Here is a 17,303-nt window from a genome sequence, read left to right on the forward strand (position 1 = left end):
ACCCTCCCTTTTCACAAGCCTTTCCTAATTGATCGTGGGAGCAAATGAAATTATTTTCTCTTTGAAAAGATCCAATCACGGGTATTCTTTGTTTCCTTTGAAAATATAATGGGACTTTTCTTTTAGAAGGAAAATACTGTCCACCACACATTCAGCACTTTAAAAACTTGATTTCTAAAGAGTACAAAGGATGGGTGCCAGCCCCCCCGGCCCGCTTATCTGAGCACTTTGTTTCCTCAGCTAATGCAAACCGGAGCATAATGGCATCAGATGGATCCAGAGTGTTCCCAGTTTAATTGGCCTCTTTGTGCCTGGCTCTCGCCCGCCAGCCTCGGCTGGTTCAGGCTCTTGGCCAAAGCCGGTTTCCAGCCGGTACCTGAGGTGAGCGGTGTATTCGCTGGGGAAAAAACCACAAAACAAAGCTTCAGTTGGATTGAGCAAGATTTTGCCTGCACAAACAATCACAAGGCAGGATACTAAGAACTACTATGCCGACTTTAATGGGGCCATTTGTAAAGCGTGGCATTACCCTGACTCAGTAAAGGGTAGCAAAGAGGGCTTGTGTTTATCTGGATTTTAAATCAAAAGTTTAAAATAAAACTATCCTGATGCGATGCGTGGAACAAAAGGAGGAAAAGAGTATGAGACAACCTTTGCTGACATAAAGACAGAGAGAAACTTGACAAATCCCCCTCCAGGTCTCTTCTTCTATTCAGCTGCAATAAAGAGAAACACCTTCTGGAAGAATTCAAATATATGCAAAACTTGTACCGAGGGATGTCCTTACAGCTGAGAGGAGCCGTGCTGGCAGGGGCCAGTCACCAAACCTTTCCAGCACAGCCAGCAGCCCTGCAGCACAAGTGACCGAGGAGGGGACAGTCACCGGCTCAGCCGCGGCAGCTCTGGCCCCGCAGGGTGAAGCCTCACCCCCAGCACGAAGCCGGGACACAGACACATGGGGGGCGATGACAGCTCCCTGGGGAAGACACCCAGCCAGGGGCTGACCGGGCGAGGAGGGGTTTCACAGCCTCAGGGGGTATTCCTGTTTCCTTGCTCTGTGTTCTGAGAATTCCCAGTCTCTAGAGATTGTAGCACCGAGTGACAGAAGACGCTGTTTCCAAGCTTAGACTCCTTCCTCCATGAGTTCCACCATCAACATCCCCATACGATTCCTTCATCTGCTCTAAAAGATTTGCAGTTTGTGGTCCCCTCTTCTCCCAGCTGTGCACATTAAATGCTATTTCCTCAGTGAAATGGTACCAGTAACGTTCGGGCAGCAGCCATGGAATCCCGATGGCAACAAAGATCTGTGGTTCCAAGGAAACTCTACGCAAATACATTTTCTTCTGCAAAAGCAGAGAAAACAGGTTTTAGAAGAACATTTATTAGAGGTAATCGATAGCCATTTGCTCTTCTTCTGAAGCTAATTTAAGAGTTGACCAAGTCTTCCCTCCACAGATAACCCCTGAAGATACTACTTTTGAGTAAAAATCCTTAGACAGAACCAATGTCTATTTTACTAAGGCTATTGCACTCGTGATAGATTGACAGAGAGGAAACAGTGAGACACAGGACACACAGATCATCTTAATCAACAACTGTTCAGAAACTCTGGAATGGCATGAAGCCTAACACTGCAGTAGATCGTTATTTTTCTTGAAAATTCTTCAGAAATTGCATGTTATTTATAATGGACCCAAAGACCTGTTCGTTTGTAGAACTACAAGAGCACAGTGTGCAGTTGGTACCACAATTTTTGCCTGTCTGCAGACAGACGTTGCACTTACAGCTGCTCACCACGAGCACCATCACCCCCACTGCTCCTGAAGAAGCGTCTCCATGATTTTAATACCCTGGAAAAAAAGCACAAATAAATGGTAGTTTTACACCAAACTCAAGGATTTCATACATTAGAAAGAGTGCTCCACAACATACCAGCAAGGCCTTAAAAAATATAAAAGAAACTGCATTTTAGGGTCCGGCACTGGCTCTGTGCGGCTGGAGGAGCACCACGGCCTGGGCTGCTCGGGGGGACCTGGCGCTTCGGCCACGGCTCCTCCCACGTCAGGGCACAGACCCCTCCGCTGCCGAATCTCCTCCATTCTGAATGAATTTAAGCTCAAGATTCAGTAAAAAGTGAGAGAGAAGAAGCTTCGTATTTGGTGAAAGGCAAAACCCACTCGCTTTAGACAAGAAAACCTAAAACATCCCTTCCTGCTCCATTTTTCGGGTCCATGCACTGCAATTGTGACAATCTGCCAAGCTGACCCCCAGGGCTGGGGCAGACGTTGTGGACTGGGCTGGACCTGTGTGGGCTGAGGCTCACCCTCCCACGCTGTCTGTCACAATAAAAGAGCAAGGATTTCTCCATTTGAGTCCCCGTGAGAGGAGGAAGAAAAGACAACTAACTTTAACAAATAGGTCAAGAGAATTCCTTTTCACGTCTCCACAAAGAACTTGTACAAGATATTTTACATCCATGAAAACCAGTCCATCTTCCATGCCTGTTCTTTGTAGCCAGCGCTGACTACCCTAGTCCATCAGTCTGAATTAGACGTGCCACTGTTTACAGAATAAAGCACTAATTGACACAAGTGAAGACTCAGAGGTTCACCCGGGGAATTTCAAAATGTTACTTATTGAATCAGTTATGTTCACAGTGTGGTAACGGCTTTTTCTTTTATTTCCCCTCATAGCACCACAGACTTTTAGGCAAAATGGTGTTGAGGAAGAAAAAGGGAGTGAGAGGGGACTCCATTAAATGAATAAAATACGAAAGGGCAGGTAGAAGTCATTACGCAGGATCTTTTCAGCAAGGAACGACTAAATCAAAGCCTGATCAATATATTCTTTTCAACTAAAGTTCAAACACTTAAATCTCAGCCCCAGGAGATGAGGCTTGAAGGAGCTCAGAGTGCAGAGATGCACTGAAAATGCAGATCCACCATGGCCTCCCATTAAACCTCCCAGCCCCAGCCTAAAGTGGCTCAGCCAGACAGGGACAGTGGGTGTGATATCCCGGAGGTGGAGGTGCCCTGCTGTGCCCAGCCGTCCCACCGAAGTGCCCACACGCTCCTGCCCTCGTCGGTAACACCCCAAAGCAGGCAAGCCAACGGGAGCCCAGCACGTTCCCAGCTCAGAACAGCTACGGGTGACTTGGAGCCTGAAGAAGAGCAGGCTGAGAGGGGATCTCATCAACACTCATCAATATCTAAAGGGTGGGTGGCAAGAAGATGGGGTCAAGCTCTTCTCAGTGGTGCCAGTGACAGGACAAGGGACAACGGGCACAAACTGGAACACGGGAAATTCCATCTCAACATGAGGAAAAACTTCTTTGCTTTGAGGGTGGCAGAGCCCTGGAAGAGGCTGCCCAGAGAGGGTGTGGGGTCTCCTTCTCTGGAGACATTCCAAACCCGCCTGGACCCGTTCCTGTGCAGCCTGCTCTGGGTGACCCTGCTCTGGCAGAGGGTTGGACAGGGGGGTCTCTGAAGGTCCCTTCCCACCCCTGCCGTTCTGTGACTCTGTGATGCACATCACAGCGCACACCTCATTGCCATCACCAGCACAAAAGCAGGGAAGCACTTTAACAGATTAGCAGAAAAATGTATGCTGTCTCTGAAAAGAGCACCTGCTACCTTTCATTCTTTCTGTAACCATGACAAAACATTTTGCAGTTAAATATTTGTTATTTGAGCTCAGCTCCATCATTTAACAAACACTACATCGAGGCCTTTAATTTCCATCTCCTTATACATTCAAGTCAAGCAAAAGGAATCTAAAAAAGAAACCAAGAAGTGAAAATGACAGAAATGTTGCAATGTTTAAGAGGCAACAGATAAAACATCTACCAACATAACACTTTCTTGCCATAAATGCTCCTTTATTGCGTGGCCTTAAAATCACTCATAACTGTCATCTCTACAAACTGGAGGGTGAAGGGGAGAAGTGAAAAGAAAAAAATAAAATAAAAATCCCCTCTTACTCTCTCATTTAAAAAGTTTAATTGAATATTCCTTCCTTCTCCTTCTCGCTCCCTTTCCAGCGGGTATTTCAAGCAGCCTGCACAGCACCCCCTGAGCCCCCAGATCTCCTCAGGGCACAGACTCCCAGAGATCAGGATTTCCCCCAACTCCGGTCCCAGCGAAGGCTCTGGGAGCCGCCGCCACCAGACCCGGGGTGTCCATGGGCCACAGCTCCCAAACGCTCGGCCTTCAAACACTCGCTGCCCGGGAGGCTCCGCGGGAGAGCTTTTATCTCCTCCATAACTCTTGCTGAAAGCCAGAGCTACTGACGCACACAGCAGGCTACAGGAGACTGACTGGGCTACTGTAAATACATCACGCTGCCAAAAAAATCTAACATTACTGGAGAAAAATGTGTGACATGATATAAATTCCTGTTGACTACTTTTGACTACTTCACTCTCAAGGTGCTACAGAACTGCAAATTATTATTACAGTATTAGCTGGTACAATGAGGCATTAGGAAGAAGAACTGTTTGAATGCCTGGGGGAAATCAGGAATAAGAATGAATTACAGAAACTGATACAGTCATACACGCCGTGTTTCAAAATGTAGTTGAAATAAAACTATTACCATAATAAAACTAAATCCATTTCTGTTCTGCTTATTCTCTGTAGACAAAAGAAGAGGTCAAATATTTTTTTCCACAATTAAAAGATGTAAAGAATCCAGACCTAAAACATCAATTGAATTTTGAGCCCAGATGACCTGGTGATTTGAAAAAAAAATTAGATTATAATTCAGGGAAGAAATTCAAGCAATAAATGACTTACCTTCTTCACACCTTGTTTTAAAAACGATTGAGCAAAAGCTTCCAACACACAGTTGAGCAAACCCGCCCCCGTAACTGATATCCTGCCTTTTTGGGTGAAGTCTGTCCTAAGAAACAGGAACATAAAACCCTTTTACTTCTCTGTCGACCCAGTAACAGTGAGCGCAAAGGCTACGTTAGACACTTAGTGGGTGACACCCAAGGGATCCATCTCTCACACTCACACATTCTGTATAACAATCTCAAAGGCAAACCTAACGAGGCAGAGGAACCTCAGCACAAGGAGAGGTTCTCCACGGCCAGCGGTGCCGAAGGGCCAGTGGGCTCTAACCCACGGGGGCCACAAGCCCACGGGGAAGCCCCAAGAGCAGCATCACAGAGAGAGGGCTGGAAGGGACACACCAGCCGCCTCCAGACCACGAAAGCCAATGGCAGGGACAGTGAAATACGTTTGTATGGTTTATAGAGCCCTCAGGACATCACCCTACCCCGGTGGGACAGAGGCAGTGGGTGCAGCGAGGAGAGGACCCCGCAGCCCCCCTGCCAGCCTGGCACCACTACTGCCCTCGGTGAGCCATGGCCACCGATCCTTTCTGTCTGTGCCATTTGGGAAGGTAACAAACACCTGGAGCTCCAGAGAAGGAGCTGGGGAACAGGAGAAGCTCCCCCCGAGCACAGGATGGGGGTCAGCAGCGAAGACCCACCACGGAACTCGGCTGCTCCAGCTGGGATTTATTGATTCCTGTCGCAGTTTCACCACTGCAGGAGACGAGAAAGGGAGGCTCAAGGAAAATATTGATCCCTGATTGATTTCCATAGCACACAGCCGGCAATGCCGCATCATTACAACAGTCACAGGGAGAAGTCTATTAATGAGATCCAACTACTAAATTATTGACTAGTTAAGTACGGCAAATTTGGTCTAATTGTTTTCATGATGGGAGCTTAATTAAAGTGTCTTTAGTATAAAAAGTCTAGCAATATTCTTGCTCAGACAGTGTCAGGGACAGTTTCCAAAGCTTGCATGGCTTTCCAAACAAAATTAAAAGTTACATCCAGTGCAAAGCTCTGCAAAAGAGGGAGCTTTTGTACAGGAGACCTTCTTAATTCCCTTCTCCAGCTGACGATGCTCATCCATCACCCACATCTCCCCAGGTCAGGGAGACACCTCACCCACCGCTGCAGAGACGTCAGCTCCCTTGGGCTGCAGGAATGGAGGGGAAGTGCCAGGCAATAACGGGAAGCTACTGGCAACTGAGGGACGCAAAGGCTGCTCGGGTCCGGACCCACCCAGGCTGCGGCCAGGCCTTGCCCACGGGGACAAACTGCCTTTCTGTGGGCTTCAGATGTCAAGACAAGATATGCTGGTGTATAACAGCAATTAAATCATGGAAAGCAAGCAAAAAGTGTCATGAAGGAGTTCAGCCAAGAGGATAACACAGGCATTTTCTGGCCTCTGAACATACAGATGTGCCTCATCACGCCTCTTTCAATGGTTTATAATTTATTTATGGTAATGTTTGTTTGCTACTAGATCTTTTCAGACATTTATATGCTCTGCTTGGAAGCACCCACAATAATTCACTTCGCAAGAATATGCAGCAGTTAGCATCATTGCGTTCACATTTATTTAGGACAAAATAACCACCTGACGTTAAGAACAACGCTGTGGCTAAATGGACTGGTTGGGACTAAGGAAGCGTCACTTCCATTGCCCCAGTTCCATTAGGGACAGCAGGAAGGTCGCAGTCGCCCTTCCCCGACTTGCAGTTCTCCAGTTAAAAAAATATTGGATGTAACAGCCAATCTCAAACTGGGGAAACTAACTGTTGGTTCTCACGTCCAGTTTCTCACACTAAGCCACACCCCATCGGCCTGCGGCCACCGTCCCCACGCCTGCCGGGCCACCAGCCTTCAGTAAGGACAGAGGGTCCCAGTAAACTTTAGAAACAAAACAGTTTAAAAATCCAGAGGAACGTGTTCTCAAACAGCAATGTCCCAGTGCGGGGCTTCCAAAAACTCCTGAGCCACAAGGAATTTAACTTCATCTGGAGCTGGTGAGTTTTTTCTTAAAACATCCTTAGAGCTTTCTGAAGTCACATGGACCTCGGTGCTCAACACTGCCATGCTTCCCAGGGAAAGCACAAGGCAAAAGTAACAACTAATTACAAGAGACACCAGAACAAAGTAAGAATTAATGGGGTCGACATCAGCTGGAAATAAATCTTTTTTTTAAAGACAGTCACATGTATCCCATACCTTCTCATTTCAATGCTACGGGAATTAGAAATTCCCCTCTGATCGTGCTGTAAATGTGCATAAAGACATTTCTGGCTCCACTGTGCACCAACCCAAGTGTGTGTTCTCCCAAGCAAAGTCCCAAAGCAGCTCCCATCTCTGGGGCACAGCGGGCACGCACCAGAGACAGCAAATTCTTTGGGAACATGTATGCTCCGTGCCAATGGCTGGCAAGCAGGAGGGAGATGGTAATTTTTAAGCTGCTGCCCAAGCATCTCTTGGTAGAGGCGAGAGCGAAACGACCGCTCTGGCTGTGCCTGCTGTGCGGGAACGGCGGGGCAGCCTTCTACGGCTGCAGAGCAGCACACAGAAAATTAATTTCCAGCAATTATTTGCGCTCTGGCCAGAGAACCCAACCTCGTGTCTGAACAAGCCTGGGGAAAGCGGCAGGACATCTACAGCTGCTCCTCACATGCGTTCAAGACACACCAAAGGAATTATTATTCAGACCCCTCTCATTCCAAGCACTCAAAAGGCAACAGAAAGGCCATTTTCGGGGCTGTGGGCTGCAGAGGCCGCCCTGAGCTGGCACAGGCCACCACAGCACCCAGGGGCCAGCACTCACCAGTTTGGGTTCTCCAGGCTCTCTCTGAAGACGGACTCCTCGCTCAGGGACGCATACTGTGTCCAGGTAAGACAATGACTTCTCATGGCCATGCTTCTTTTCTCCATATTAAGCCAAGATTCTTCTTCCAAGTAGATGTCAGGCACTTTTAAGACACTGACCTGGGAAAGAGAAGAATTATAGCTTTTTAAAAAAAAAAAAAACAGAAAGGGTAGAATCACTTCTTGTTATTCTGAAAGCATTGCCAGCCTCAGAGGACAAGCTGAGGATCCAGGAGGGGGGCACACCAGCCGTGGTTAGTCCTGAGGAGAACACAGCTCCCTCCACAGCTCCTCAAGGCTGTGCAAACGCTCCAGGGCTGAGGGAAATGCTCGGTGTCCAGCCGTGCTGCCGAGACCACCACAGCCAACTTACCTGCATTGCTTCATGCTCTCCTGCTGCTGACGGCTGATTTATGCCAGTGAAGGGTAAGAGAAGCCACCAGTGACATGCAAGGCAGCCAAACCTGCCAGCCAAGCCACCAGGGCAGGAGAAAGGCCGGCACCTCCACGGCCCCGGCTGCCCGGCATGGCGACTGACACCCTGCTCCTGCTCCCCTCTCCCGGGAGGCCACCTCCTCCCAGAGCCCACTGGTCACCCTGAGTGACCCTCATCTAGCAAGCGTGGGCCAGGGAAGGGATGGACATCTCACCAGCGGTTTATTTATGTTCTGCCTGCACAGGGCAATGGGTGTTGTCCTCGGAGGGGAGGCTTGGAAAAGACAAACACGTGTTTAGAGGCAAACCCACAGAGAGTGCTCAGCCCCGGGAGAAGAGCACACATGTACTTTTCAGCACACAGGCTGTGAAATATTTAACCAGGCATGAATGGAAATGTGCTGTTCTGTGTACAGACTATCTGCTGCAAGACACTCTGCGAAAAACAAATAATAAATTCAGGCTAATTCTTCTCCCGTAACAAACTGTGAAGAAAGGACTGTCACTAAGAGACACAAGAGACACAAAGGGACTGCACAACCCCGGTACTCACATTTCTACAGCTTTTAAGGAATCATGTTTTACCTTCTTTATAGGGACCCTACGATGTCGTATTTAACTTGCAACATGCTACAGGCCCATTAAGTATCATTTTAATTCCCTCTGAATTCACTTACAGCATGGTTTTGTGAGAGATTACAGCCCAGTGTGTTCAGGACCAATGGATCAGACACCCAAATCACAGGAGCTCAGGAGCACTGACAGCAGTAAGACTGTCTATTGGGGTGGGGGAATGGCTGTACTTTCTGTGTGGCCCAGATAACATTTTAAACCAGCTTTACTTTTTCTGGGTACAAAAGTTGAAAGCCCATCACTGTGTGTAAAACAACCACCAGCACCAGTTATGGCTCAGTGTGCTCAAGGTTACAATTTGTCCATTCAAGTTAAATATAAAATGAGTTCCCAGAGAATTTTTTTCTCCTAACTTCTCTTTAGAAGTAACTTTTATAACTTAAAAAAAAAAAATCATTATGAAATGTGATCCTTTTACACAAGATAAGCCACAGTGGAGCATTAAGGTTTTACAAGTCGACTAAATTTCTCAAAACATAGTTACCTTTCTTAAAATCTCAGGAATTACATTCTGGCATGTTGCAATTCTCCTCCGGTAAATAATCCCCGTAGACAAATCTGATGATGAAAGAAAATCAGAAGGGAAGAGTTAGAACAACAAATATTACCATTTTTTTAATAAAAATGAAGTAGTTGGAAGACTTCACAGCACAGCAAAGGTGCAAGCAGAAATTACCAGAGCGCTGAGGGGCGTGGGTTTCATTTGGGATTTTTTTAAGTATAAGCCAGTACTTCTGCTGCTTTTCCTGAGACGGGGCTGTACCTCAGTTTGCCCCGGGCACTCCGCCCTCTGGCTCAGGAGGGCGTTTGCATCCACCACTGCCATCCAGACCCCCTCATCCAGCGTCTGGTACAAATGTTTTACTGGCATTTTCTGGGTGGATGACGACTGGGGCGAGGGAAAAGCTGGGGCAATGAGCCACCAGACCAGCACACAGATTATTTCTGTCCCCAGCCCAATTTACATTCTCCGGCTCGTTCTCTGGGCAAACACCCTGTGTACAAGATTTACAGAACAGTCCTGTCTCATCACACGTTTATTTTTGTATTGAGTTGGACCCAGTGACAAGGACAAAACTATCTATTAGGAAACAAATTACAGTTATTTACGATCTCAAAAAAGGGTTGGCTTTTAGAATCACTTTGCCTTTTAATATTTAATGACCCAGCTCGAGAACAGAACGCTACCGCAGGAGAAGCCAACTGGCAGGCAGCCCAGGTTAAAGACTTCTCCAAGATAAAGGAGCATCTTCTCGAACAGTTGCATTTGGTGGGATCTGTGAAATGAAAACTTCATGGGGTTCGGGTTTCAGGACTTTAACAAACACATCACATCAATAACATGAAGCATCTCCAAGCAATACAGAGCAGAAAAGCATTCTCTGGAAAGAGTGCTTTACTGCCTCAGAAGGAAACAGCCACGGCAGCACTAATGCTCTGCCTCCTGGAATCTCAGGACAGCCTCGCTAACGACGGGCGCAGAGAAGAACACAAGCCTGCAATTAAGAGCCACCATTAAACCTGAGCTGCAAGACAGAGGACGGCTCTAAATGTACGATATAGAATTTAAGGACTGAAACTTTAGGGATTAAAGTATCTGGGACTAAGAATTTAAAGTCTGTAAGTTCTTATTTCATCCCAAATGAGTATTTGATCCCAGTTCCTGTATTAGGGAGAAAGGTGAAAAACTTTCATTAGCTGTGTAAGAAAAGCCAGGCAGCTTACCTGTTTTCTCTTCCACTGTTTCTACAGCCGTGACGTGTTTCTCCATGGGACTGGGATACTGGGATAAAAACGCATAGGGTAAAGTTACCACTTCTCACCCGGGTAAAAGGAAACCGCTACCTGTCATGGGTCAAGCCAGCAGCAGTTTCACGGCTTCTCCAACAGGTACAAGCTGCTCGCTATCAGCAATCTGCAGTCTCGGAAAGGAAGCCAGCAGAAAGGAAGAGTTTAGTAAGATGAGCTTAGTAAGGTCAGAAAACAAAGAGAAACCCCACAATCCTGCTACAAGAAGAATCGCTAGAAGGGGAGCCGCTCAGGGGCTGGCCGGCAGCAGGGGTAAGGGACTGTCATCGCCTGTCCCTGCTCAGGGGAACCTCGTTTCCCAAAGGACAGACAAGTCATTTCAAGGCTGGAAGAAAGAGATTCTCACATCAAGACCCCCACTGAAAAGGAATTCTGCCCAAATTGCACAGGTTGCCTGGAGGGCAATATCCTATAGAACTGTATGCACAAGAACAGGACTTCTGACTCCCCTGGCTAGGAATGAGACACAGAAGGCTACAAGGACCTCGTTCTCCATTGCAAAAAGCAACTAACATCCACCTGAATAATGAACTCCAGATTGTAAAAACACAAGATAGTTTATTGAACTCAGGTGATACTCAAGAGTTACCGTAACCTCCATGCTAATACAAATGCCAGACTGAAGCGACACTGACCACCAGACTGACATTAAACAAAAGGCAAAGCTTTAGGAAAGGTGGGGAAGTTGCATTTTAAGGCTAACTGCATGTAGGTAATGCAATTATGATGTGCAGTAATAGGTGCTCCTCAATTCTGACAGAAAAGAAATCTTGGGTTCTAAGCTAAAGAGGTCGACAGCTCCAGAGCAGGCTGCTCTATAATCCAGCTCCACTACTTTTTCTTACTGCAGAATAAAAGTTGATTTTAAAAGTGCAAGGTTTTCAAGTCCTATTCTATACAGAAATTGGAGGCTTCTCCACAACACGCTGCTCTGCAATGGCAGCGGTGGCATAATTACATTATCGATGTAACTTACACACCGTAAGGCCCAATCGCGTGAAACAAAGAGCCATTTACATAAATCTTTCACTAAATAGCAGGCTCTATTACCCCAGTATTTAAACAGAAATAGACTCAATTTCCTACATAGCGCAGTAAAAGAAATAACGTTACAAGTCTACAGCAGCAGTAATGGCGAGGAGAGCGGAACAGGCACGGAAAGAGCGTTTCCAGCCAGGCACAGCCGGGCAGAGAGAACAGAGAGCTCTGGGCGCAGGAGTCGGCCCTGCCCAAAGGGCTCCCACTAGCCCCAGGGCTTCAGCCCTGCCCAAGGTGCCAGCACAAACCGCCCTGCGTCACCCCTCCTGCTCAGCGCTGCCACCCCTCCAGAATCACACACGACGCCGGCTCCAGCATCCTTACCCCCAGCTCCTCCTGTGGGGCCGCCGAACCGAGCGAGGACTCCCAAAATCTGGAATTGCCTGAAGAGAGGTGGCTACTGCTGCCCGCTCACCCGTGGCCATGCCCGAACGTTGAGGGTCCCGCCAGGCACCACTCACCGAGACCACAAGGGCTGGCCCCGCGGCCAAGGGCACCCCTGCACCCACAGCGGGGGTCAGGGTGCCGAGACAGGGGTGGGCTGCGGACCTGCTCCAGCCACAGGGCCCGGGGAGCTCTCAGGGCACGGCTACTGTCCCTGCAGCCTACGAGCCAAAGCCGGGAGTGGACGGGCAGGACCCGGCGGGGAGCCGAGGGGCAGCAGGACAGGGGTCTGAGCCCAGGGCTGTGGGGCAGAGCCGGCACCCCCAAAGCACCCGAGGCTGTTCCCGCCCCACCGGTGGCTCCTGGCGAGCAGGGGATGCCACCTTGTGGCCCAGCCGGCGAACGTGCAGCGCTGGCCATGGGGCGGGCGGTGGGGTGGGCACAGTCGGACGGGAACAGTCAGACAGCCAGAACTGGGGTAGGCACAACCGGGATGGGCACAGCCGGACGGGCACAGCGGGGGGGCTCTGCCTGTGCCCCACGAGAGGCAGTGCAGAACTAGACCCCCTGGACCCCCTCCTCCCCCCAGGCCTGTCCAGGTACTTGACACGGGAACAAATCCCATCCCTCTCTTCCCACACCTTTGCACGTACAATTCCAAGCGCCGTAACCCAAAATGCTCTACTTCTATGAAAAAGAAAGGGTTATCCAGACAAAGTGTGCGTACTTTTCTTAAAAAAATTAAATAGTTCCAGTGAGTTCCTCTAGTAAATTACTTTCCAGATGGATTTTCTTATTTCAAAAACATTCCTCCTCCATCACACTCAGAGGACCCCATGCCAACTGGCGACAGCAGAAGCCATGAAGCTGACTTTGCCTTTAAGCTACCCACAGCTCTGAAATTAAGTTTTTTCTACCCTGGGTGCCGGTCATGAGTGTTTCCTGCAGACGTCAGAGCCGCTCTGCAGGCGCGGAGCCGTTCGGAATCAGGGAGACCCCCACAGCCCAGCACGGGGGTACCCGGGCGGTGACGGGGTCACCTCGCATCTCACACTCACCAGAACCGAGCACTCCGCTCTCCCCTTGCAAAAACCCGACAATTAAGGTGAGGTACAGAACTCCTGCGCTCCCACTCGCTCTTCCTGCAAACGTATCGATTGCTTGCTACAAATAACAACCAGCAGAATTGATTGCGTTAGTCATTACTCTGAATCCAGGGAATTAAGACCCCCACGTTCCTTTCCTAACGGGAATGCGTAAGATCATTTATCAAAAGCAGCAGTTTCTAACCACAGCGATGTTTCTTAGAAGTTATTTGGGGGAAATAGCAGGCCTCTCAAAGCGGCACTGTGTTTAGCAGCACAGAGAAATCACTGCAGGTTACACATAATGATTTGTATAAAAATGAAATATTTCAAAGCAATGAAGGGCTGGTTTTACACGCAAGATCAAATGGAGCCCACATAAATCAAAATGACAGCTTCAAAGACTTGCAAAAAATATTTAAATTCATAAATATTCTGATTCTTTCTTTTTTAACGGCAAGGAAATGAAGCAGTGACACTGCAAAAGCAACTAAACCTCTCCTGGTTCCACCACTTTGTTATTGGTTTGGAAAGGTGGTGGTTGTGGATAAATGTAAATTTAAAAAATAAAAATAAAAAAGTCTAGCAAAGCCACGGCACAGATGACTTGCTGTGATAAAGATCGATAGGTACAAAAGCCTTTCACACACAGATACACTTATTTCAAATACAAATCAATTTGTCACACTTGAGCTAAATGGTTGATTTAGAGTTCCCGGGCTCGCTTGGCAGACACCTGCGCTAGCCCCGAGCACCCCAGGGAAACCCCTGTCCCTTCCGCAGCATCAGGGAGGGGGGGCAAAAAACCAGCCCCCACCGATGCCTTCCACCGCCCGGATGACTCCTGCGCTCCATCCTGCGAGGCCATAAACCGCAGCCGATGGGGGAACGGCCCCGGTCAGGGCAACGCGTGGGAGTTCTGTCAGGCAGGAGGTGTCCCGGCACAAACCTGCCCCTGAAGAACCCCGACTGCTTCGGGGTCGGTCTCCTCCCAGAGCTCGGGCAGTTGCACCTTCCACCCTGTGCTGCCACATAACAACATCCCAAGGCTCAACTCGCAGGGGGGCAGCAGAAAGAACACGAGCAGGAGCCCCAAAGTCAACTTTAACTATGGCATTTAGGAGTAACTATGGCAATTATTTTTTCAGTCGTATCAAACTCCTGGTTAAAAGCATGTGCTGCACTTTGCTGCCACATACAAACGAGGATTAGTTTAACCTTTCTGCTCTGCGCTTCCAGCTGCCATCATTAGCCTCACTATTCACCTCCAGCTGCCCTTCGCACGTCCTATGGAAAACACAGTTTCCATTGCATTTCTACTCTGCTTTAAATCTTTCACAATGAAAAGCACGAGCAACTCTGCTTCTCCTTTCACCGCTAATAGCCAAACACTCAAGAAAATCAGCAAAAGGTGGCCCTGCCTTCTCTTTTGCAGGTTTGCTCGGTTTTCCAAGGAGCGTTTGGGAGCACATCCCTCGGTCAGCCATGGAGCGGCAGTCTGCACCACACGGCTGGCGAATGCCACTGCCCAGGGCTGCCGGAGACACAGCTCAGGATTTCTGCAGCAGGGCGAGAGAAAAAAGTATTTGCTTTTTTGCCTTTCTTTTTTTAAAATAAAACCTTAAATGCGTCTTTGCAGGGTCCTATTCTAGGGCAGAAAAAAAGAATAGCTGTAGATGGTCAACAGAAACAGAAGAGAAATAGACAGACTCCAGACTAAGCATCTTTGCCTGTATTTACTGTTCAAAGTTCTGCCACTTTGGCTTGTGAGGATATTCTGGGTTTTTCCTTTGTAAAAGAATTTCCCATACATGACGGTTCGGTTTTCAGTACAGGCTGTGACACCGCTACAGGGATCCAATTCCATTTTGTACTGAGCCATCGAACACCAGAAAAAACATAGGCAGTCAATTAAAACAAAAGCACGCCAGAGCATCTTTTAGAGATTCATGTATGGGGCTGAGACAAAAAAATCCTTCCTTGTGTTTTAAGTCGGTTGCATGAAGGATGAATTTAGCCCAGAGTCAACATTTGTTTAAACATCTTGTCCTGCTGAGAACACTCACAAACCCATGGGTTTTGTGCCAAGGAAATGCCCTGCACTGCACAGCTGCTCGCTCTGTCGCTGGTGCTTAAACACAGGCGGCCAAAACAAACACCACGGAGCCCCCTCTGTTCCTCACCTTGCTGCTCGCAAAAACCAGTCCCTGCTAGAGGGCAAAAGCCCGGCATCAGCTTGTCATAAAGATCAGAATTCTTCCCTATTTCTGTGCTGCCGTTCAAAGGAAAACGCCAACATAAAGGACAGTTTTGAAGCCCAGCTTGGAGCTCGGGTCCAAGAGACAACAGTGCTCAGAAGGAAAATTCAGGATGCTGTTTTGCTAGGAGCAGGTATAACACGGGAACACTGTTTACCTGCCATTAACACAGCCTTCTGCCGCCACAGCACAGCTTCATTTCAAAACCTGCTTTGAAGTCTAATGATGGTGGCACGGCTGGGCCGCACAGCGCCAAGCAGCGGGGCAGGGGTTAGCGTTCTGCGGGGACAGAGAACCCGAATTCATTTCTACGGATCCGGTCTCTCCTTCGCACAGACCCGGCCACCGCGGGGAGCCCCTGGAAGGGCCGGAGCCACCGTCCCGGCCGTGCCATCCCCGGTGCCACGGGGCAGCCGTGCCGTGCCCCCGCCGAGGCCACCAGGTGGGATTTGGTGGCTGTTTACCACACTGAAGTCCCTCGGGCACGGCTGGGCTCCACACGCAGCAGCTGGGCTGGCTTTGGCCCAGAAGCTCGGCCGCCCGCTCTCCACCACGGCCCGGGCACCGTCCCCGCCGGAGGCCACCAGCCCCCGGGAGACCGCTCCGCTCCGAGACACCCACACAACCGCCACCTCGGGCACGGAAACGCAAGTTTTCATCTAAGCATGAGAAAAGCTCCGATAAGGAGGAAACCCGAGCTGCCAGCGGCAGGCAGGGCCGGCAGCGGGCCGCCACGAGGGCAGGGGCGGCGGGGACGGAGCAGCCAGGCGGTGTCCGCTGCTGGCTCCGCTCCGTCCCCCACAGCGGCTCTCCCTCCCGCAGACAAAGACTGAAGGTTCTCCACAAGCAGAGAGAGGCGGCAGAGAGAGGGAACGCGCTCCGGGCTGAGCAGCGCGGCTCCGGGCACAGCCCGCCGGGCCCCGCCGCCCCCTGAGGCGCTGCGGGCCGGGGCGGCTGCCCGGTTACCTTGCGGAGGTAGCTGGCCACCACCTGCTCGAAGGGGTACCGGTACACGCGGTGCACCTCCACCGTCACCCCCATGGCGGGCTGCGGCCCCGGGACCGGCCCCGCTTCCTGCCCGCCCCGCCCCGCCCCGCCACCATCTTGCGCGCCGGGCGGGGGAGCCGAGGGGCCGCGGGGCGGCACCGGCGGGGATGGGGAGGAAGGGAGCGCCCCGGCCCCGGTGCCTCGCGGCAGGTCGGGCCCGGCCGCCGCCCCGGGCGGGTTTGTGTCTCGCTGAGCCGGTAACGGGCCGGGCCGGGCCGGGGAGGGCAGCGCTGAGGCCAGGCCGCACCTCAGCCGCGGCCCGTGCCGGGCGACCCAGGCCCAGCCCGGCGGGGATCCACGGGAGCCTCTGGGTGACAGAGAAATAGAAACAACAACGTGTTAAAAGTAGCCCATGGCCTCAAGGGTGGCCTCACCACGGTAAAACCTTACGGATTTATTGGGTAAATCTTAGGATGGTTTGGGTGGGAGGGGAGCTTAAAGCCCCCCCAGTCCCACCCCCTGCCCTGGGCAGGGACACCTCCCACCAGACCAGGTTGCTCCAAGCCCCCTCCAACCTGGCCTTGAACCCCTCCAGGGATGGGGCAGCCACAGCTTCTCTGGGCAACCAGGGCCAGGCTCTCACCACCCTCAGAGTGAAAAATTTCTTCCTGAGATCTCATGTAAATCTATCCTCTTCCAGTTTGAAGCAATTACTCTTTATCCTATGGCCCCCCTCCCTGATCAAGAGTCCCCCCCCAGCTTTCCTGGAGCCCCTTGAGGGACTGGAAGGGGCTCCAAGGTCTCCCCGGAGCCTTCTCTTCTCCAGGCTGAACCCCCCCAACTCTCTCAGCCTGTCCTCACAGCAGAGGGGCTCCAGCCCTCCCAGCATCTCCGTGGCCTCCTCCGGCCCCGCTCCGACACCTCCGTGTCCTTCTGCTGTTGGTGGCCCCGGAGCTGGAGGCAGCACTTGGGGGG

General features: G+C 50.3%; 1 protein-coding gene across 2 annotated transcripts; it reads right to left on the minus strand.

The window, feature by feature from the left end:
- Positions 1 to 475: 475 nt before the first annotated feature.
- On the minus strand, positions 476 to 16,430 carry PRELID2 (PRELI domain containing 2). 2 transcript variants are annotated; one of them, XM_074156331.1, is made up of 8 exons: positions 16,308 to 16,421; positions 15,499 to 15,620; positions 10,493 to 10,550; positions 9,252 to 9,325; positions 7,659 to 7,819; positions 4,797 to 4,902; positions 1,788 to 1,853; positions 476 to 1,346 (listed from the first exon to the last, which is right to left on the minus strand). In XM_074156331.1, the coding sequence occupies exons 3-7, from the start codon at positions 10,536 to 10,538 to the stop codon at positions 1,809 to 1,811; spliced, it is 432 nt and encodes a 143-aa protein (XP_074012432.1). In that variant the 5' UTR covers positions 10,539 to 10,550; positions 15,499 to 15,620; positions 16,308 to 16,421; the 3' UTR covers positions 476 to 1,346; positions 1,788 to 1,808. The 2 variants fall into 2 exon arrangements, with proteins under 2 accessions (XP_074012432.1, XP_074012431.1); XM_074156330.1 differs by lacking the exon at positions 15,499 to 15,620 and having other exon boundaries at positions 16,308 to 16,430.
- Positions 16,431 to 17,303: the final 873 nt, after the last annotated feature.

The sequence above is a fragment of the Numenius arquata genome, chromosome 11 (assembly GCF_964106895.1).
Source record: "Numenius arquata chromosome 11, bNumArq3.hap1.1, whole genome shotgun sequence".
NCBI classification, from domain to species: domain Eukaryota; kingdom Metazoa; phylum Chordata; class Aves; order Charadriiformes; family Scolopacidae; genus Numenius; species Numenius arquata.

Excerpts from the sequence above, each read along its gene's own strand:
- PRELID2 (XM_074156330.1), bottom strand. The coding sequence starts at position 16,382 with ATGGGGGTGACGGTGGAGGTGCACCGCGTGTACCGGTACCCCTTCGAG. Across the intron at positions 10,551-16,307 it reads TGGCCAGCTACCTCCGCAAG|TATCCCAGTCCCATGGAGAA; the intron begins GTAACCGGGCAG and ends TTTTTATCCCAG. Across the intron at positions 4,903-7,658 it reads AGCCTGGAGAACCCAAACTG|GACAGACTTCACCCAAAAAG; the intron begins GTGAGTGCTGGC and ends CCTGTTTCTTAG.